Source organism: Haliotis rufescens, unplaced genomic scaffold, assembly GCF_023055435.1.
Source record: "Haliotis rufescens isolate VD_foot unplaced genomic scaffold, xgHalRufe1.0.p SCAF_1, whole genome shotgun sequence".
NCBI lineage: Eukaryota > Metazoa > Mollusca > Gastropoda > Lepetellida > Haliotidae > Haliotis > Haliotis rufescens.
In genome coordinates this window covers 3,527,932-3,550,774 of record NW_025963779.1, presented here as the reverse complement: position 1 = coordinate 3,550,774, position 22,843 = coordinate 3,527,932, and the positions used below count along the sequence as shown (strand labels likewise).

General features: G+C 41.6%; 1 protein-coding gene across 1 annotated transcript in view; it reads right to left on the bottom strand.

Moving 5' to 3' along the window:
- LOC124146989 (pro-epidermal growth factor-like) overlaps positions 1–22,843 on the bottom strand; it is a 47,830-nt gene that overhangs the window by 19,850 nt on the left and 5,137 nt on the right. Inside the window, exons 3-17 of the mRNA XM_048382996.1 lie at positions 21,258–21,420; positions 19,253–19,380; positions 18,785–18,950; positions 18,350–18,456; positions 17,503–17,649; positions 16,974–17,111; positions 11,452–11,598; positions 10,923–11,060; positions 8,518–8,664; positions 7,735–7,947; positions 3,997–4,159; positions 2,622–2,680; positions 1,567–1,782; positions 537–674; positions 158–322 (exon numbers count right to left, since the gene is read on the bottom strand). Of these exons, the coding sequence (XP_048238953.1) occupies positions 158–322; positions 537–674; positions 1,567–1,782; positions 2,622–2,680; positions 3,997–4,159; positions 7,735–7,947; positions 8,518–8,664; positions 10,923–11,060; positions 11,452–11,598; positions 16,974–17,111; positions 17,503–17,649; positions 18,350–18,456; positions 18,785–18,950; positions 19,253–19,380; positions 21,258–21,420 (2,235 nt within the window). The remainder of the gene's footprint in view (positions 1–157; positions 323–536; positions 675–1,566; positions 1,783–2,621; positions 2,681–3,996; positions 4,160–7,734; positions 7,948–8,517; positions 8,665–10,922; positions 11,061–11,451; positions 11,599–16,973; positions 17,112–17,502; positions 17,650–18,349; positions 18,457–18,784; positions 18,951–19,252; positions 19,381–21,257; positions 21,421–22,843) is intronic.

Below are 22,843 nucleotides of genomic sequence, written 5' to 3'. Positions count from 1 at the left end.
GTCAGCGACTATGAACCCCGATCCCGGTAGTCGCCTGTTACGACATGCATAGGCGCCTTTTACAGTAAGCATGGGTTGCTGAAGACTTATTCTACCCCGGATCTTCAAGGGTACTATTTTCATTAGATCACTTACATAGAGATCGCATGATACTCACGTGAATCCGTTTCTAGTTGAGTAGAAGCATGAGTACAGTTGTACCCAATCCAGCCAGCTGCACAACCAGAGACACATCGTCCATCTCCTCTGTCACAAGCAACTCCACCCATACACTGGCCACAGGACTGATTGCAGTTTACACCAAAATATCCATAGGTGCACTCTAAAACATATATTATTTCACCCCCATTATACAATTAACAGAATATCTGGATACATAATGCTTGATCTGAATTAAATGTTTGTTATTATTTCGAAAAGGTTTTATATTTCACCTATCAAACATTCATTGAAGGGAATGGATATTTATTTTTATACAGGCCCAAAGGTCATGCTTGTTGAAACCGGAAACGTGTAGATCTTTATCGATTTTTTACCTTGAGTACAGTTGTACCCAAACCATCCAGCCTTGCATCCTGAGGCACACCGCCCATCTGCATTGTCACACGCAATGCCATTCATACAGTGCCCACATGATTCCTCGCAGTTGTCACCAAAATACCCATCCTTACACCCTGAAACATTGTATACATTGAAACATTGTATTCATTGAAATATTGTATTCCGCCCATGATAAAAAGATTTCTCCAGGAGGATTCTGCGTCTATAAGCCCAATGTAACTTAGACTTGAGTATTATTTAATGTTTGATCTTACATTTAGAATATATCCAAACAGGCTTGCTGATCGTTTAAACCGTATAATTGCGTTTTGGGCTAAAGAACATTGCCGATTGCCGCTGACATCAACATACCCATACAGACACCCTGAAGCATTCCACCCCATAGCACACAAATAATATTACAAAATAATTATGCTGTTTCATAGCACATGTCAAATGATAATTTCAAATCAATTTGTTTTATGATGTTTCCTTGCGGTTTACGCCATACGTACACTGGTCATTGGTCATTAAGGATGCTACAGTTCGTACCTTTACATAGTCTACTACATCTCGTTACTTCTGCATCTTTAAGTTAGAATATGCTACATACATAATGAATTGGTTCTACGTCAGTACATACACAACTAATGCATTTAATCGTCAAAACTAGGTAATTTGGCCAAGACATTTCCAAATTTGACTCATCTCCCTGGTTTGACCTGTACCATATGTTCCCGTGTTTTTTTAGGTAAACAGTTGACTTGCCTTTGCATGTGTTTGTGACGGGTGGGTCAGGATACGCTCACCGTTTCGCGAACACCTGGTATCATCACTATTTGATAGTGATTCATAAACACATGCTTATGATATAGTCGGAATCGTACAATCGAGATTTCTATTGGATATGGAGCGGGTTTTATCGCTTATTTATGTGATATATTCCAAACAAATACTGGCGATCAAACAGCTGTTTTTAATGACAATGATCCGCGAGAAGTACAAGTAAACATCATCTGATGATACCGAATAGTCCGACGACACAAGGGTAAAGTATCTGCCAGGAACAGCAAGCCAAGACGTCACCTCGAGTACAGTGGGGCAAAGTCCATCCTGCAGCACATCCTCTGGGGCAGAGACCGTCCGTCTTGTTGCAGGGGATGTTGTCACTGCAGTGACCACATGGGACGTGACAGTCAGCACCGTGACTTCCATCTGGACACTCTAAGTTATAAGGAATGGCTACGAATTAGGAGGCAACAAATTATACGAGTTTTGTCAGCCAATTAATACTTTCTGATGCTTGAATTGACCTTTACATATCCACACCATATATACGGACACCAGTTTTCATTTGAACATGTTTAGATCTCTTTTCATAATCTGTGGGGTTCTTTCCAAAATCGAAACATACGATTCGGTATCCGGCTAGATTTGTACTCTTAGTTTAGGTAATATATGTCTTGTCCTCGTTTAGTCTCTCACGTCACTAGGTTCATAACGGTTTGTCCACGCTTCCACTCACACTCAGTGTCACACTCACACTCACACACACTGTCACACTCACACTCACAATCACTGTCACACTTTCACTCACTGTCACACTACCACTCACACTCACTGTCACAGTACCACTCACACTCAAAGTCACACTACCACTCACACACACAGTCACACTTCCACTCACACTCACAGTCACACTTCCACTCACACTCACTGTCACACTACCACTCACACTCAGTGTCACACTGCCAGTCACACTCAGTGTCACACTACCACTCACACTCAGTGTCACACTACCACTACCACTCACACTCACAGTCACACTACCACTCACACTCACAGTCACACTTCCACTCACACTCACAGTCACACTTCCACTCACACTCACTGTCACACTACCACTCACACTCAGTGTCACACTGCCAGTCATACTGAGTCACACTACCACTTTCACTCAGTGTCACACTACCACTACCACTCACACTCACAGTCACACTACCACTCACACTCACAGTCACACTTCCACTCACACTCACAGTCACACTTCCACTCACACTCACTGTCACACTACCACTCACACTCAGTGTCACACTGCCAGTCATACTGAGTCACACTACCACTTTCACTCAGTGTCACACTGCCACTCACACTCACACTCAGTGTCACACTACCTCTCACACTCACTGTCACGCTTCCACTCACACTCAGTGTCACACCGCCAGTCACACTGAGTCACACTACCACTTTCACTCAGTGTCACACTGCCACTCACACTCAGTGTCACACTACCACTCACACTCACTGTCACACTCACACTCACACTCAGTGTCACACTTTCACTCACTGTCACACTACCACTCACACTCACTGTCACACTACCACTCACACTCACATTCACACTACCACTCACACTCACAGTCACACTTCCACTCACACTCACAGTCACACTTCCACTCACACTCACTGTCACACTACCACTCACACTCAGTGTCACACTGCCAGTCACACTGAGTCACACTACCACTTTCACTCAGTGTCACACTGCCACTCACACTCACACTCAGTGTCACACTCACACTCACACTCAGTGTCACACTACCACTCACACTCACTGTCACACTACCACTCACACTCACTGTCACACTACCACTCACACTCACTGTCACACTTTCACTCTCACTCACTGTCACACTTCCGCTCACATCAAGAACAACACTCACTTCCACGCTCACACTCCACCCTAAACCTATCACTCACTGTCACTCTACCCCTCGAACTCACTGTCACACTACCACTTAAACTCACACTACTCTAACACTTAAACTCACACCCACCCCACCATTTAAACTCACTGTCAAACTCATACTGCCACTTACACTCACACTCACACTATTACTTAAACCCACTGTCACACTCACACTACCACTTAAACTTACTCTCACACGACCTTTTAAACCCACACTCACACTACCACTTGAACTCAAACTACTTTAACACTTTAACCCTACCATTTAAACTCACTGTCAAACTTACACTCCCACTACCACTAAAACTCACACTACCACTTAAACTCAGTGTCACACTACCACTCACGCTCACTGTCACACTACCACTCACACTCACTGTCACACTACCACTCACGCTCACTGTCACACTACCACTCACACACACTGTCACACTACCACTCACACTCACTGTCACACTACCCCTGGCGCTCACTCTCACACTACCACTCACACTCACTGTCACACTTCCACTCACACTCACTATCACACTACCACTCACACTCACTGTCACACTACCACTCACACTCACTGTCACACTACCACTAACACCAAGACCAACGCTCACACTGACACCAACAATCACAGTAACACTTTCGTCCTGTTCAAAACAAATGCTATCTACTTTACCAGCTATCATGTAAAACAGCAAACGTGCTAATTATCATACCTTCTCTGTGTATCAGCTGCAAGAGCGTGTGGTCGACTCAAATCTGAACGTACAATCACTTCTTCCACTCTCGTCTTTAGATGATATTTCCCAATGACCGCAGTTCTATCATCGCTGTAAAATAGGATCCTAGACCTCGGATCCAACACTATTCCTTGAGATTCTGCAAAAGAAAACATTTGTTGTAAGCAGAATCAATATGCCAATATACCCCATTTTGTGTATCTGAGGACCGACCCCAACACCAGCCCTGTTTCTGGCGCTATGTTTCTATCATGTGACAACAGAGACAACGACAGGACTGTCTTCATTTGACACGATGAGTAACAAGTAGTGGGACCAGCTAGTTTCTTCAGGAAGTACAGACACTCTCATTCCTTCTCTGTGTACGTTTGATGTGTTGTTTGTTTGTTGTTTAACCCCGCACTCAGCAATATCCCAGCTATATTACGGCGGCCTGTGTAGTATGTGGTCACATTGGTTGTACAATATTGCATAGGTTACTTATTTGGACAATTATATTTGTATCATTATAACAGCATGTGTCATAGTATTTCGCTGGCGTGGGCTGATAAACACGATGATATGCTACCCACTGTACTCATCTAAAGTACATGTCCGGTATAACAATGTCCGGTGTAACAATGTCCAGTATAACAATGTCTGGTATAACAATGTCCAGTAAAACTGTGTCCAGTATACCAATGTCCAGTATACCAATGTCCAGTATAACAATGTCCATTATAACAATGTCCAGTATAACAATGTCTGGTATAACAATGTCCAGTTTAACAATGTCCTGTATACCAATGTCCAGTATAACAATGTCCATTATAACAATGTCCAGTAAACCAATGTCCAATATACCAGTGTCCGGTATAACAATGCCCAGTATAACAATGTCTGGTATAACAATGTCCAGTATACCAATGTCCAGTATAACAATATCCATTATAACAATTTCTAGTATCACAATGTCCACTATACCAGTGTCCGGTATAACAATGTCCAGGATAACAATGTCCAGTATAACAATGTCCAGTATAGTAATGTCCAGTATAACAATGTCCATTATAACAATGTCCAGTATAACAATGTCTAGTATAACAATGTCCGGTATAATAATGTCTGGTATAACAATGTCCAGTATAACAATGTCAAGTATACCAAGGTCCAGTATACCAGTGTCCGGTATAACAATGGCCAGAATAACAATGTCCGGTATAACAATGTCCAGTACACAGTGTCCGTAATAACAATGTCCAGTATTCCAATGTCCAGTATGCCAATGTCCAGTATACCAATGTCCAGTATATCAATGTCCCGTATAACAATGTCCAGATTAACAATGTCCAGTATAACAATGTCCAGTATAACAATGTCCAGTATAACAATGTCCAGTATGCTAATGTCCAGTATAACAATGTCCAGTATACCAATGTCCAGGATAACAATATCCGGTATAATAATGTCCGGTATAACAATGTCCAGTATAACAATGTCCAGGATAACAATGTCCAGTATAACAATTTCCGGTATCACAATGTCCAGTATAACAATGTCCAGTATGCTAATGTCCAGTATAACAATGTCCAGTATACCAATGTCCAGGATAACAATATCCGGTATAATAATGTCCGGTATAACAATGTCCAGTATAACAATGTCCAGGATAACAATGTCCAGTATAACAATTTCCGGTATCACAATGTCCAATATAACAATGTCCAGTATAACAATGTCCGGTATCACAATGTCCAGTATAACAGTGTCCAGTATAACAATGTCCGGTATCACAATGTCCGGTATAACAATGTCCAGGATAACAATGTCCGGTATAACAATGTCCAGTATAACAATGTTCAGGATAACAATGTCCAGTATAACAATGTCCGGTATACCAATGTCTGGTATAACAATGTCCGGTATACCAGTGTCCACAATAACAATGTCCGGTATAACAATGTCCGGTATACCAATGTCCAGGAAAACAATGTCTGGTATAACAATGTCCGGTATAACATTGTCTGGTATATAAATATCCAGGATAACAATGTCCGGTGTAAAAATGTCCAGTATAACAATGTCCAGTATAAAACAATGTCCAGTATAACAATGTCCAGTATAACAATGTCCAGTATAACATTGTCCGGTAGAACGATATCCAGGATAATGTCTGGTGTAAAGATCTCCAGTATAACAATGTCCAGTATAACACAATGTCCAGTATAACAATGTCCAGAATAACAGTGTCCAGTATAACAATGTCCGTACTAACAAGCGGTTGTGCATGCCGTAGCTGATGAAATTATTCTTACTTTGGATGTCGAAAAGTTTCATGTAACTTCCACAATCGAGGTCCACACTGCTGACAGAATGGGTGTCAAGATTGGACCAATAGATTTGTTCTTAAACAATAATATCCGGTATAATAATGTCCAGTATAACAATGTCCAGGATAACAATGTCCAGTATGCCAATGTCCGGTATAACAATGTCCGGTATAACAATGTCCAGATCAACAATGTCCAGTATAACAATGTCCATTATAACAATGTCCAGTATAACAATGTCCGATATAACAATGTTCAGTATAACAATGTCCAGTATAACAATGTCCGGTATAACAATGTCCGGTATAACAATGTCCGGTATAACAATGTCCAGTATACCAATGTCTAGGATAACAATGTCCGGTATAACAATGTCCAGTATAACAATGTCCAGTATAACATTGTACGGTATAACATAATATAACAATGTCCGGTTCAATAATGTCCAGTATAACAATGTCCAGTATAAGAATGTTCAGTATAACAATGTCCAGTATAACAATGTCCAGTATAACAATGTCCAGTATAACAATGTCCAGTATAACAATGTCCAGTTTAACATTGTCCGGTAGAACGATATCCAGGATAACAATGTCTGGTGTAAAGATCTCCAGTAAAACAATGTCCAGTATAACACAATGTCCAGTATAACAATGTCCAGTATAACAATGTCCAGAATAACAGTGTCCAGTATAACAATGTCCGTACTAACAAGCGGTTGTGCATGCCGTAGCTGATGAAATTATTCTTACTTTGGATGTCGAAAAGTTTCATGTAACTTCCACAATCGAGGTCCACACTGCTGACAGAATGGGTGTCAAGATTGGACCAATAGATTTGTTCTTAAACAACAATGTCCGGTATAACAATGTCCATGATAACAATGTTCAGTATAACAATGTCCAGTATAACAATGTCCAGTATAACAATGTTCGGTATACCAATGTCCGGTATACCAATGTCCAGTATAACAATGTCCAGTATAACAATGTTCAGTATAACAATGTCCAGTATAACAATGTTCGGTATACCAATGTCCAGTATAACAATGTCCGGTATAACAATGTCCAGTATAACAAAGTCCAGGATAACGATGTCCAGTATACCAATGTCCTGTATACCAATGTCCAGTATACCAATGTCCAGTATAATAATGTCCAGTATAACAATGTCCGGTATAACAATGTCCAGTATACCAATGTCTAGGATAACAATGTCCGGTATAACAATGTCCGGTATAACAATGTCCAGTATAACATTGTCCGGTATAACAATATCCGGTATAACAATGTCCGGTGTAAAAATGTCCAGTATAACAATGTCCAGTATAACACAATGTCCAGTATAACAATGTTTGTAGTAACAAGCTGGCTGTGCATGCCGTAGCTGATGAAATTATTCTTACTTTGGACATCGAAAAGTTTCATGTAATTTCCACCATCGAGATCCACTCTGCTGACAGAATGGGTGTCAAGATTGGACCAATAGATTTGTTCTTCAACTGGATCATAGGCAATATCTTCAGTTCCTTGTTGGTCGTGGTATAAGATGCCCTGGCTGTTTGCATCCATCTTGTAGATGTAGCCGTTGTGGTCGGTGATAAGGACGATTACTTCAACTGTGAAAGAAAGTACGAATCCATTTCAAACTATTCCCACAAAGTTCGCTTGGTAAATGCGACAGTTTCAGTGTAGGGTTCCAGCCTTTTATGTCATAAACACAGGTGTTCTGACCAAGGCGTGCAAAACAGCAGGGGCCTGAAGTTAGATGCGGGTTCGTGTTTCGTTATTCGTTTTCCTGCACTGGGTTTGTTATTCAAAGACTGTATATTAGACAACCACAGTAATGTGGTAAAATATACTGAAACTCATTTAATATTTGACAGCAGGTTCGTCTTACATCATCACCTAAAAGCTGTTTAGTTATTCAGTACTTTTGAATAACGAAAAAACAAGCCAGCACCGGGTTCGTTATTTAAAGGCTGAAGATTAAACAACTGCAGTAATGTAACAACCATCTTGGATTTTTACTGACGGTATACGGGCTCATGGGGGTCAGTAGTTCTGCTCTCTGATTGATCACTTTGAGGCATAATATGATGTACTTCTAGAGTTTGATCAAAAGGATTAAAGAGGAATATACAATAATGACATATGACAAAGTCAATCTGGCAAGGAATACGTTCCACCTTCAGTGCACATGTTCCCCATCCACCCCGGTTGACACCCGGATGGACAGCGTCCAGTATCACTCATGCACGGCCCATCGTCACGACAATGTCCACACAGCACTTGACATTCCTTCCCATGAGTACCAGGCGGGCAAACTGGAATTTCTAAAAAAAACAAGTTATGGAAATACGATACTTTAATTGTCGATCCATGAATCCCAATGCAGAGTTTATTACATGATTTCTACATGGGAATGTTGTCTTGGAAGTAGATCTACCAAAGAAAAACGCAACGTAATCGGCGCCAAAGTAATCGATCATACCCGAATCACATACATGAGTAGTCGCAGTCATACTACGGCACTAAGTTTATGTTTTCCTGTTCAATGACTCCTTTGAAGACGTCAGCAGGTTGGACTCATATGGAAAGAGATGTCTATTAAATGTTAGCAAACTGACAATAGTGAAAGGGTATTCAGCTCATCTTCTGCTCAGGATGCCTTACAGATTTAAGACACCAGACCAACTATCCTCCAATTAGATATATGTTTGTAGAAATGGTTCACGTGAACCATATTTACAGTATAAGTAAATGTTGACCTAATTGATATCAATTCATAACACACAGTAAAATCATTAATGTGATGCCTCGAAGAAACATAAATCCCCACTTTCTAAACACGGAACACGCCACTATCATGGAACAACTACATATATGTTTTCATGTTCCTGCAGTAATGTCGGAAGTACATCCCAAGTCCATTTTGCATCCTTTAGGCTTGCCAGAATCCTATAAACGTGGGTTCGTATCCCAGATTCGCCATGATTATGTTCCTTGGTTTATCGGCACCATACCATGATCGTGGGTTTCACCAAAGTGGTAAACGTTTAAGTTGTTTCTATAATAATACATGCATCTGTGTAGCGCAACAATTCTCAAAACACATATGCTCTGTGCGCTTTAGCAACTATAAGACTGTTGAAACAGATATGTCTTTAGCTGAGATTTGAAAGAGGAAATAGTGGGAGCAGATTTTCCGGCAGATTGTTCCACAGCAACGATGCAGCATATGTTCTATTTCCGAAAGTACAGGTTTAAACACGGGAAAATGATGTTGTTAAGATCGGAGAGTTGGTTGAGGAGAGTAAATCGGTAAGAGTTCACTGAGATAGGCAGGCTTGTAGGCATGGATGATGATCTTACGGATGACAAGTGCTGCATCTGGCAGCCAGCGGAGCGCCATTAGATGTTGGGGTACATGATCAAACTTGGAAGATCTGAATATAATCCTAGCAGCTGCATTCATGGTGGCTTGAAGTCATTCACAAGGAGGCTGTTACAATAGTCAGTTCTGGATATCATAAGAGGCAATAGAAGTTCCACTGAATAGGGTTTTGTTAGATATGGACGATATTTTCCAATATTTCTGAGATGATAATTAGCTGTTGGGCACACCCTGGTTGCATGATGGTTCGGGTCTGGTACTATGCTCAGATTCTTCATCTTAGCAGAACGAACAATGACAGCATCACCTATAAGACGTTGTTGAACAGCTGTACATTCATGGATTTGACGTTTGGGACCTATCACAATAAATTCTGTTTTGTCCCGATTACTTTTCAGCAGTGTGGTGCCATCCATTACTTTATTTCATGATAACAGCTTTCGATCTGGACGACACAATTTCCAGTATCGTCATGTGAGAAACCAACATACAGCTGGTTAGCATCAGCACACCAGTGTTGATTGATTTCGTGCTTGTCACCAATTTAGCTGAGAGACCGTGCATATAGGGTAAACAGTATTGGTCCTAAGACATAGCCTTGAGTGACACCTTGCCAAGTTTGTAGGCAGTAAATCGTTTTCAATTCACAGGTTTTTGCTGATATCTGACGCTATGATAGGATTCAAACAAGCTAGTGCAGTGTCGGTGATATATGAGGATGGGATGCTTGACCGTATCAAATCCTGCCGACAAGTCTCACAGTCAAAGTAGACACAATTATGGATAACAACTTCTTTAATGACTGTGAAGACGACGTTTCGGTATAGATCCTTATACCGTTGTCATGCAGGACTGAATGATGAACATGGTACAGAATATATATAATAGGTGGAGGATGAACAGTAACAACAATTGCATACATGAGTGGGATAACATGAGAAGGGTATGTAATGACAGCAGAAGGATAATATGTTCTAAACACTATGTATTTACCTCGCCAAGTCTCGCTAAATACAATGTTCATTCCTAATACTGGCTTTCTAATATCCCCAAACACACTCGCGTGATAACCTGTATATATGCTTCATAGGAAATTTAGATTATTTCAAATGAATATTTTGTCAGACGTTTCAAGCTCATTCCTTTTACAAGTTTTGATCGAAGCTTGTAGATGATGCCTATTTACATAAATCTCACCTTGAGTACAGTTGTACCCAATCCAGCCGGTCTCACATCCTGAGGCACATCGCCCATCTGCTTTGTCACAGACAACTCCACCTTTACATTTGCCACAAGAATCATTGCAGTTGACGCCAAAATACCCATCTGCACACCCTGAAACATTACACATTAAGTACGTTAAAGTATGTACCTGTACATTGTCTACTATATGTCTCGTCTCACGGGTAGCAAGGGACATGCAAACGTAGAACACCGTCATGAGGATAAAGTCAGAATATCACATGAACAAGATGAATTAGTTCAACGTCAGTACATGTACAATCAACAGCAACCAATGCTTTTAACTGGTTGTTTCATATTATATTGGATAAATAGTGTTTATCTTCAGTGTCCACTTGGGACGTGACTTCCATCTGGACACTCCAGATTGTACAACGGCTACGAAATAAGAGGCACTACATAATATAATGGAACACAAATGATACGAGCTTTGCTAGCAATGACAATATATGACAAAGACCATCTGGCAAGAAATACGTTCTACCTTCAGTGCACATATTCCCCATCCATCCTGGTTGACATCCGGATGGACAGCGTCCAGTATCCCTCATGCACGGCCCATCGTCACGACAATGTCCACACGGCACTTGGCATTCCTTCCCATGGGTACCAGGCGGACATCGTGGAATTTCTAAATTACAAGTTATAGAACTGAATATACATACTCTTATGACCCTTTACATGTCAATCCATGAATCCCAATGCAGACATATAGAGATATGGAAGATTAATTTATGGCGATATTGTCTTTGAAATAGTTCCAACACACAGAATGTAAATTAATCCGTGCACTTTACTCCCAAAAGGATTAGAGGTGAGGTGATTTGTGGATGTGTGTAGATTTTCGCCAGCTTAATGACAGAACCATTAAAGATTCCTACGCACTGCCGAGGATTGAAGACTTACTGGATTGTTTGGGTGGAAGCAAGTTCTTCTCAGTCCTTGACATGAAAAGTGGTTATCACTAGATGGAGATCGAGGAAGCTCATAAAGAGAGAACTGCCTTCACTGTAGGACCTCTAGGTTCCTACGAGTACAATCGTATGCCATTTGGACTTACCAACGCCCCAGCCAGTTATCAGCGTCTCTTGGAACGATGCCTTGAAGGTCTACACCTTAACATCTGTTTGATCTATCTCGATGATTTGATCATATTCTCTAACATGTATGAAGAACATATTGAATGACTCAAACAAGTTTTCCAGCGGATACAAGAATGTGGGCTCAAACTCGCCACCAAGAAGTGCAAGTTCTTCAAAAGAAGAAGTTCGGTATGTGGGGTACATTGTTTCAGAAAAAAAGAATTGAAGCTGACCCTGAGAAAATTGACAAAGTGCAACATTGCCAACTCCTTCCAGCCCGGAGCAAGTCAGGAAATTTCTTGGATTTGCTGGCTATTGCAGGAAATTCAATAAATAATTTGCCAAAATTGCCAAACCACTTTCAGGGTTAATGCCAAAGTCAGCTTCAAAGAAGTCAAATCAACCCAAGGAGGTTAACTGGATGTGGGGGAAGGCCCAACAGAGTGCTTTCAACGAACTAAGGCAGCGACTCTCCATGCCACAAATTCTGGGATATGCTGACTGTACCAAGCCCTTTGAACTACACACAGATGCGAGTGGTCATGGATTAGGTGCAGTACTCTACTAGGTGCAGGGCGGACAGCCATGAGTAATAGATTATGCAAGAAGAGGACTCAGTCGTTCTGAGAGAAATTATTCAGCACACAAGCTTGAGTTTTTGTGTCTGAAATGGTCTATCTCAGAGAAGTTTCATGACTACTTGTGGGATCATGACTTTGTGGTTATTACCGACAACAATCCATTGACGTATGTGCTGACAAGTGCTCGATTAGACGCCACGGGTCATAGATGGCTTGCTGCTCTCTCCAGCTATAATTTCATCATTAAGTACTGCCCAGGGAAATCCAACAGTGATGCCGATGCTCTGTCTAGGTTACCAGTCAAGGAAGACACTGATGACATGGATGAGATAGCCAAAGATTACGTCACAGCTATTTGTCATTCTACCCATGTGACGAATCTTGTGGAAAGTTTGTGCCTCTCTGCAGATGTGGTTGAAGATGAAGACCTTGACTTAACTGAGGACAGATGTGAACAGAATGCCAGAGACTGGAGACGATCACAGGCTAAAGATCAAGCCCTAGTAGAAATTATCACACACTTGAGGAATGGAGCAAGACCAGACCGGATGAAGTACCTGAAGGATCCTGAAATGACATCATTGATGAAGAACTACAGTCAGTTCAAACTCAAGCGAGGAGTTCTATACAGAGTCGCCAGTGTTCATGGCGTTGACAGGGAACAGCTAGTTCTACCCTCTCGATTAAAAACTGCGGCAATGAGGAGCCTCCATGACAATGTTGGACACCCTGGAAGAGACAGGACTGTATCACTTCTAGGGACAGGTTCTACTGGCCAGGGATAACACGTGGCATGGAGACCCACCTAAAACATTGTGAGCGTTGTCTGAGGAGGAAAACTGCAACCAACATCAAAGCTCCCTTAATCAGCATCAAGACTTCCGAGCCACTAGAGCTTGTATGCATGGACTTCCTTTCCCTAGAACCCTCTAAAGGAGGAATAGAACATGTCTTGGTTGTGACAGATAACTTCACTCGCTACGCCCAAGCCTACCCAACCAAGAACATGTCAGCAAAAACAACAGCAGAAGCCTTTTTCAGCAATTTTGTCATCCATTATGGTCTTCCAAAAAGAATCCATTCTGATCAAGGATCCAATTTTACAGGGAAGGTGATGCAGGAATTGTGCCAGCTTCTGAAAATAGAAAAGTCCAGAACAACGCCATACCATCCAATGGGCAATGGGATGACAGAACGGTTCAACCGTACTCTTTGTAACATGCTTGGTACTTTGGAACCAAATGAAAAGAAGAACTGGATGGCGCATGTAGGTCCACTCGTCCACGCCTACAACTGTACCCGCCATGAGTCAACATCTGTAGCTCCCTTCTTCTTGATGTTTGGAAGACATCCAAGACTACCAATTGACCTTGTTTTTGGATTGGACATGGAAATTCAGGAAAGCAAGTCCATAACCAAATCCTTGAAGGACCGTTTGAGGCAAGCCTATGACATAGCTTCAACAGCATCTCAGAAATCTCAGGCCAAGCAGAAGACTTACCATGACCAGAGGGCCAGAGCTGCAATGTTGGAACCAGGCTATCGAGTCCTTGTGAAGATTGTGGCCTTTGATGGAAGACATAAATTAGCTTACAGATGGGAGGAAGATGTATATGTTGTGCTGCACCATCCCAATCCATCGATACCTGTCTTTGAGGTTGGAAAGGAGAATGGAGAGGGAAGGAATAGTGTGCTACATCGTAAACTCTTGCTGCCAGTCAGTTCTTTGCCAGTCAAAATGCCACCAGCCATTAAACCTAGACGACGATAAGTACCAAAACCTGTGCCTAAGCTGAGGAAGAACACGGCTGTCGAAACGAGTGAAGATCTGTCTGATGAGAAATCAGCAATTGGCTATACCCGTTCTTCAGAACCTTCAGTTCCTACTGAGATCCCAGTGGAAAGGCCAACTGAAGGAGAGTCAGCAGAAGCTTTAGAAGGAGATGAGACTCCTACTGAAGAAGGGAGGGAAAAAGAAGAGCAAACCGATGATACTGTTCACCAGAACGAGCAAGATGAAGACAGATCTGAGACTGGGGCCACAGGCAGTGAGGATGACAGAGAAGAACAACCCAATTTGCAGCCAGAAGATGCTTCTCAGCCACGGCGGTCAACCAGAACCAGGTCACAGCCCAGTTGGATGAGAAGTGGAGAATATGTTCTTTCTGCCATAACTGATCCTGGAAATCCAGAATGGCTTGCCAAAGCCAACTACGAGTGCTGATGATAGATTCCGGGATCACCGACACCGAGTGGCTGATACTCTCCTCGATCTTGTTAGCGGCAAGGTCAAATGATGAGACATCATTTTCCTGTGGGGGGAAGTATGTGGCAGACACAAGTGTTGACATACAGTTTTGTTGTACATATGTTTTATCTATTTGAGGTCCTTTAGGTTTGTAATATTAAAGTTGTTAGGGAAGTAGGTTCTTAGTTCAATATCTATTGTGGGCTTCTGGATTAGTTTACTTATAATGTAGAGGGTGGTTGGGTTGGTCAATGTTTGTGTCACTGTTTCTTCTCTTTGTTCTTACCCAAGCCTTGTTTTCATTGGCTTGTTCAAACTGTGCACTTTTCATCCATCTTGCACTTGACACTACACCATTCCAGAAGTCAGGCAACAATTTAGACTGGGACACATCATGGATAAATAATTCGATTGTTTAGGTTAGTAATCTATAAAATTACTAGCTAATATCTATGTATGTATTTGTATAATAATATAACTTATGTTATCTGAGTTATGTGGAATGCTATTTCAGTATCATTAACATGCTTATCTCTGGTATGGTGATTGTGTCACCATATTGTTATATTAAATAAGGCTAAGTAAACACTATAAATGCTTTTCATCATTCTTCTTTCAGTGTGTGAATGTTTGAGTGAATGCGTTGATTTTTATAATTGTGTAAATACTGTATTTGTATGCAAGGTGAATCATTGTATGATAGTGTGTAGTTAGTTACATTTCCCCAATTGTATTCTATATTTTATATTTATTCATAGTTGATTCTGTAAATAGGAGTGAACTGATAGCTACCAGCAAGGCGGCTGCCTGGAGAGCACAAACTCCCCAGTGGCACCCACAGGGTACGGATAATTTACATGTTTGTCGTGTCACGAAATATATTTTGTAAATAGTGTATCATACCAAATGTATGATCAGTTAATGAATTAATATAGTAGTTTCAACAAAGTGGTAATTGTATTTGTAATGTTCATTGTATTTTAGAACCATGGACCATCTATATATTGTAATCTTATAAGTAATGTCGGGATCGAGTTATCGCCCTTGATAATTTGTTTGTTTACTTCAGGGTTAAGATAATGATTTTATATATCATTGATTATTAAGTTCATGTACATGTACAGAATATAGACGTATGTTTATATTAAATGAAAGGTCGCTTTGTATTGTATTAATATGTGTGTATGAAACCTGTGTACTGTTTCTATAATGTTATTGTTTTGTACATTACAGGGTGTCATTATCTACTAAGGCAATAAAGACTCACACCCGTAGCCTGTGTTGGACCTTCTTATTGCCATCACAAACCCCGGTTACATATATATAATAGGTGGAGGATGGACAGTAACAACAATTGCATACACGAGTGGGATAACGTTAACATGAGAAGGGTGTGTAATGACAGCAGAAGGATAATACTGTCACAAAACGATGGGCAGAGAACACATGAGGTAGAAGCCAACGAGACATGAAGCCAATTAAACAGGATAAGCTTACACAGGTGTGGTGATTATTGTTTAAAGAGTTCATAGTGGGCGGAAAGTCCATCTGCTTTATCACACGTAATTGTCATCAAAATAGCAGTGTTGTTTTCTACCCCATGATTTGCATATATTTAGTAACGCCACTGTATAAGAAACAGGTTTCAGTTGGAACTATATTGGCTACTGTCACTGTCCGACTGACACATCGGTTACCCTCTGACGTATAATATATCTTAATGCGCAATATTCCAGAAAAACTTGCAATGTTTAGGTAATGTTTGTGAGAGGTGGAAAGAGATGTTCGAGCACAGAATTAAAGAATGACTTTAAATGATAAAGAGAATATCACGTTTGTGTGTTGGGGGATGGTACATATCCAGTATTAGGAATAAACACTATGTATTTACCTCGCCAAGTCTCGCTACATACAATGTTTATTCCTAATACTGGCTTTCTACCATCCCCAAACACACTCGCGTGATAACCTGTATTTATGCTTCATAGGAAATTTAGATTATTTCAAATGAATATTATGTCCAACGTTTCAAGCTCATTCCTTTTACAAGTTTTGATGGAAGCTTGTAGATGATGCCTATTTACATAAATCTCACCTTGAGTACAGTTGTACCCAATCCAGCCGGTCTCACATCCTGAGGCACATCGCCCATCTGCTTTGTCACAGACAATTCCACCTTTACATTTGCCACAAGAATCATTGCAGTTGACGCCAAAATACCCATCTGCACACCCTGAAACATTACACATTAAATACGTTAAAGTATGTACCTGTACATTGTCTACTATATGTCTCGTCTCACGGGTAGCAAGGGACATGCAAATGTAGAACACCGTCATGAGGATAAAAGTCAGAATATCACATGTACATGATGAATTAGTTCAACGTCAGTACATGTACAATCAGCAGCAACCAATGCTTTTAACTGGTTGTTTCATATTATATTGGATAAATAGTGTTTATCTTCAGTGTCCACTTGGGACGTGACTTCTATCTGAACACTCCAGATTATACAATGGCTACGATATAAGAGGCACTACATATATAATGAAACACAAATGATACGAGCTTTGCTAGCAATGACAATATATGACAAAGACCATCTGGCAAGAAATACGTTCTACCTTCAGTGCACATATTCCCCATCCATCCTGGTTGACATCCGGATGGACAGCGTCCAGTATCACTCATGCACGGCCTATCGTCTCGACAATGTCCACACGGCACTTGGCATTTCTTCCCATGGGTACCAGGCGGACATCGTGGAATTTCTAAAATACAAGTTACAGAACTGAACACATATACTCTTATGACCCTTTACATGTCAATCCATGAATCCCAATGCAGACATGTAGAGATATGGAAGATTAATTTATGGCGATATTGTCTTTGAAATAGTTCCAACACACAGAATGTAAATTAATCCGTGCACTTTACTCCGAAAAGGATCAGAGGTGAGGAGAAATGGTGTTTAACGTCGCGTCCAAGATTATTCGCTTACATAGCGACGTGCATGCACGTGTGTGTGAGTGTGTGTCTGCTTGTACTAGTCCGGACTGATGCCGTTTTATAGTGCTAGCTCACTGAGATACCATGTCGCAGTTTAACATAAATATCCCACACGACACAGTATACTGACTCCGAGCCGACCAGTTCTTGTTTTAGCCCCTTAATGCCGAGCGTCAGACAGGGTAACAACGAGTACCATCTTTTAACGTCTTTTGGTATGACGCGGCCGGGGATCGACCCCCGGGCCTTCCACTCTCTCCTAGGCCACGGAGGCGGTCGAAGGGATCAGAACCCAAGCACATACATAGGTATGTATAGAAGCAGCAATACTACTGAGTTCCGCATGGTGTTACAAGTCTATCTCTAGATTTGTTAATGCAAAACCAGACAGAAAGTATCTTTGCCGATCCTTGTAAAGACACCCCTCTATTCAACCCTGTCACACAAATGTATTATATTCACCATGTGGGTAGTGGAACACGCGGATGTGTCTGTACATTGACATCCCTTCTGGTGTTGATGTTCGTGTCAGTTCTCCTCCCGTTATTGGCATCGATAAATAGACAGACCTGGAAATATGGGACAGTAAGTATTTCTTTGAAAAACAAACAGTAGATAGGTCGGCATTCAATGTAAGATTTCATTTTCCTTGGCGATTGCTTGCGTTTGGTTCATTGTTTGTTAGTTATGCTTAACAGTGTTTATGTTTCAGATGTCGTATGATTCATATTTCTTCGAGTGAAAAAAACCCACAATAACAAATTTTAATTGTTTAAAAAGCTGTATCACAACAGGCATGTTACCATACTTCTCTTTAAAGACTCTCTGTTAATTCAATTTCATTGTAAAGTAATCAAGACCAATAAACACACAAATAGAATTCATGACATCACTTACGTTGCCTCCCGGTCAATGAAGTATAAAGTGTCGTTGTACACATCAAGATCGAAGAATTCCCGCCGGCGCCCAGTGTACGGTATAGATCTGGAAGTCCTTGCGGAGAGGTCTAGTGCCATCACGTCATTCAAGGATCCATGTTCATCAACCCAGTACAAATTGTCTCCTACATAACACAGTTAAATGTTACTACTATCAGCCTTTACCATATGATATGGCATATCTAGAATACTGGGAATACGTATATGCAGGGAACAGTCTCTCGGAATCATACCGCCATACCAAAGTCGTGCATTATGTTCAGTTAAGTGTTCAACAAGACTGACAAACTTGAAAACGATTTAGAAATTTAAATTTAACCTTGTTACGTATGTTGAATCCGGGATGCATCCGTATGGTGTAAGCTTGATTTCTGAAAAAGGGTTGCCTGCCTTTTCGTGGGTTGGTGACAATTGCGTGACAATTTACCTGTTTTGTCTAACACCAGTGATGTAGGCCAGATGAGGTTGGACTGTACAAGGGTTTCTCTGTCATCCCCGTTGTAGTCAGCCATCTCGATTCTGGGGGAGTTTCCAATGTCTGACCAGTAGAGTTTCCTGTTTGTATAAGGCCACGCTTATATGGGAATCAGAATTATCAGTAACTTAATTTAAGTTGTACATTTTGGACCGGACATACAAGAAAATAATATCCTGCTCCATTCCATTTCAGTGAGACAGGACGTAAAATGTCTGAACTTTCAATCACCCACACGAACAATTGAACTCACAATACCACACCCACTCGCACTTACGCTTACACACATGCTCATATTCACGCTTACACCCACACTACCACTCACGCCAACACCCACACTGTCACTCACACAAGACCAACACACACACTCACACCCACACTGTCACTCACACAAGACCAACAATCACACTAACACCCACACTCACACCCACATTGCCACAGACACTCACACGTCACTAACACTCCAACTAACACTCACACCCACACCAACTCTCACATTCACACCCAACAAGACCAACACTCACTCTTATACAAACACTCATACTCGCATTCACAACCACTCTCACACGGTCACTCGCACAAGACTATTACTCACATCACCACTCAAACCATGACCCGCATTCACACTCAAACTAACACTCGCACTCATGCTGCTATTCACGTTCACAGTCACTCAAACAGTCACTCTGACACCCACACTGCCACTGCCACTCACACTCACACTCACACTCACACCCACACCCACACCCACACCCACACCCACACCCACACCCACTCTCACATTCACATCCATACAAGACCAACATTCACACTAAAACTAACACTAACACTCATGCTCCTATTCACGCTCACAGTCACCCAAACAGTCACTCCCACATCAACACTGCCACTCACACTCACACTCACACATCACTAACGCTCAAACTCGCTCTCACACTCACACTAACACTCACACCCACTCTCGCATTCACATCCACACAAGACCAACACTCACACCCGTTCTCAAACTAACACTTACACTAACACTCACACTCACACCCACACCCACTCTCACATTCACACCCATACAAGACCAACTCTCACACTCGCTCTCACACTAACACTAACACTAACACTAACACTCACACCCACACTCACTCTCGCATTCACACCCATACAAGACCAACACTCACACTCGCTCTCAAACTAACACTCACACTCACACTCACACTCACACTAACACTAACACTAACACTAAAACTAACACTCACACCCACACCCACTCTCACATTCACACCTATACAAGACCAACACTCACACTTGCTCTCACACTAACACTGGCACTCACACTAACACTCACACCCACTCTCACATTCACACCCATACAAGACCAACACTCACACTCGTTCTCAAACTAACACTAACACTCACACTCACACTAACACTGACACCCACACCCACTCTACATTCACATCCATACAAGACCAACACTCGCTCTCACACTAACACTAACACTCACACTCACACTAACACTGACACCCACACCCACACCCACTCTACATTCACACCCATACAAGACCAACACTCACACTCGTTCTCAAACTAACACTAACACTAACACTAACACTAACACTTACTCCCACACCCACATTCACATCCATACAAGACCAACACTCACACTCGCTCTCACACAAACACTGACACTCACACTAACACTCACATCCGCACCCACTCTCACATTCACACCCATACAAGACCAACGCTCACACTCGCTCTCACACAAACACTAACACTAACACTCACACCCGCTCTCGCATTCACACCCATACAAGACCAACACTTACACTCGCTCTCACACAAACACTTACTCTCACACTCACACAAGACCAACACTTTCGTCCTTTTCAAAACAAATGCTATCTGCTACACCAGATCAATAAACTATCATGTAAAACGGCAAACATGCTCATCATCATACCTTCTCTGTGTATCAGCTGCAAGAGCGTGTGGTCGACTCAAATCTGAACGTACAATCACTTCTTCCACTCTCGTCTTTAGATGATATTTTCCAATGACCGCAGTTCTATCATCACTGTAAAAAAGGATTCTCGAGCTTGGATCCAACACTATACCTTGAGATTCTGCAAAACATTTGGTGCAAGTTCGAATTAATATGTCAACATAACCCTATTTGTGTGTCTGAGGATTGAACCCAACACCATTTATGTTTCCGGCCCTTTATCCCAGCTATGTGAGTACTATGTTTTCAGTTGCGTAATGAGTAATGAGTAGACAGACATGGCTAGTTTCCGTCTGTAAGTACTGACCCTTCCACTCGTACTTTTGTGGACAAAACAAAATGTCAATACAACCCTTTGTTGTGTGTGTGAGGATTGAATCCGAAACTACCCACGTTTCTGGCTCTCTATCTCTAGTAGGATAGATAGGATCTAGTACCTAATCCTGAGCCTATATATTACTCGTGAAGTGTGTAATTGTGTGATCTTTAGAACAATTCCGTGCTTGTCAGCATGCGAAGGGGTTGCTGACCCCCCCTCTCAGCCCAATGTGGCACGTGCTGCACCTGCAGCAATCCAGGGCCCGTTCAATAAAACAACCTTAGCGCTAAAGCGATCGTAAGTCATAAGATTTGAACTTTAGACCTTTGTTGAGGTTTGCTTCTTATTTCATGAAACAACCTTAACTGAAGCCTCATTTACATGTCGGCATTTACTTCTGTGAGTATTTTAACACATGGAATAACTTATTTAAAGGAGTGAAAGTATATTGACTCTGATTATTTATCCAATTAGAGTATCTGTGATTTGCATACCGTGAGATGTCCTATTACATGTATGTACGCGCAATGAGTTGACTGAAAAGGAGGCGAGGCTGTCCGTATTTCCTATGTTCATGCCGTGTCCTGGGATTAACGAAGGTTTCAATGCATGGACAAGGAAACGTTCACGCATCCTGTGGAACGATATTGGAAGACGAACGTCATTGTCACAATGATTGGTTGGTTGTTTTACGCCGCACTCAGCAATATTCCAGCTATATGACGTCGGTCTGTAAATAATCAAGTCTGGACCAGACAATCCAGTGATTGATGCCATGACCATCGATCCACGCAACTTGGATCGATTACATGCTTCAACCAAGTCAACGAGTCTGACGACCCGATTCCGTTGGTCGCCTCTTACGACAAGCATAATCGCCTTTACGGCAAGCATGGGTTGCTGAAGACCTATTCTACCCCGAATCTTCACGGGTCTTGTCACAATGAACAGTGAATAGAAACCTTCCGCATGACAAAAGAAACATTCAATTTCTTCAATGATTCCCTGCCAGTGACCACCCGAAAGAGAGCCTACTGAACTCCATCACAAAGTTGCCATAGCTACCGCACTGTCGATAATCTGGTTTGTGTAGGACTGGCAACTGTATAAAGTTGTGTGCACGCAGTCTGTGGAAACTGAAATATCGGAAACCCTGTAACTTTCCCTACAGGTGCTGAACCCAAAACGTGTTCAATCGATTTAAAAATTTACTCCGGGGATTCAA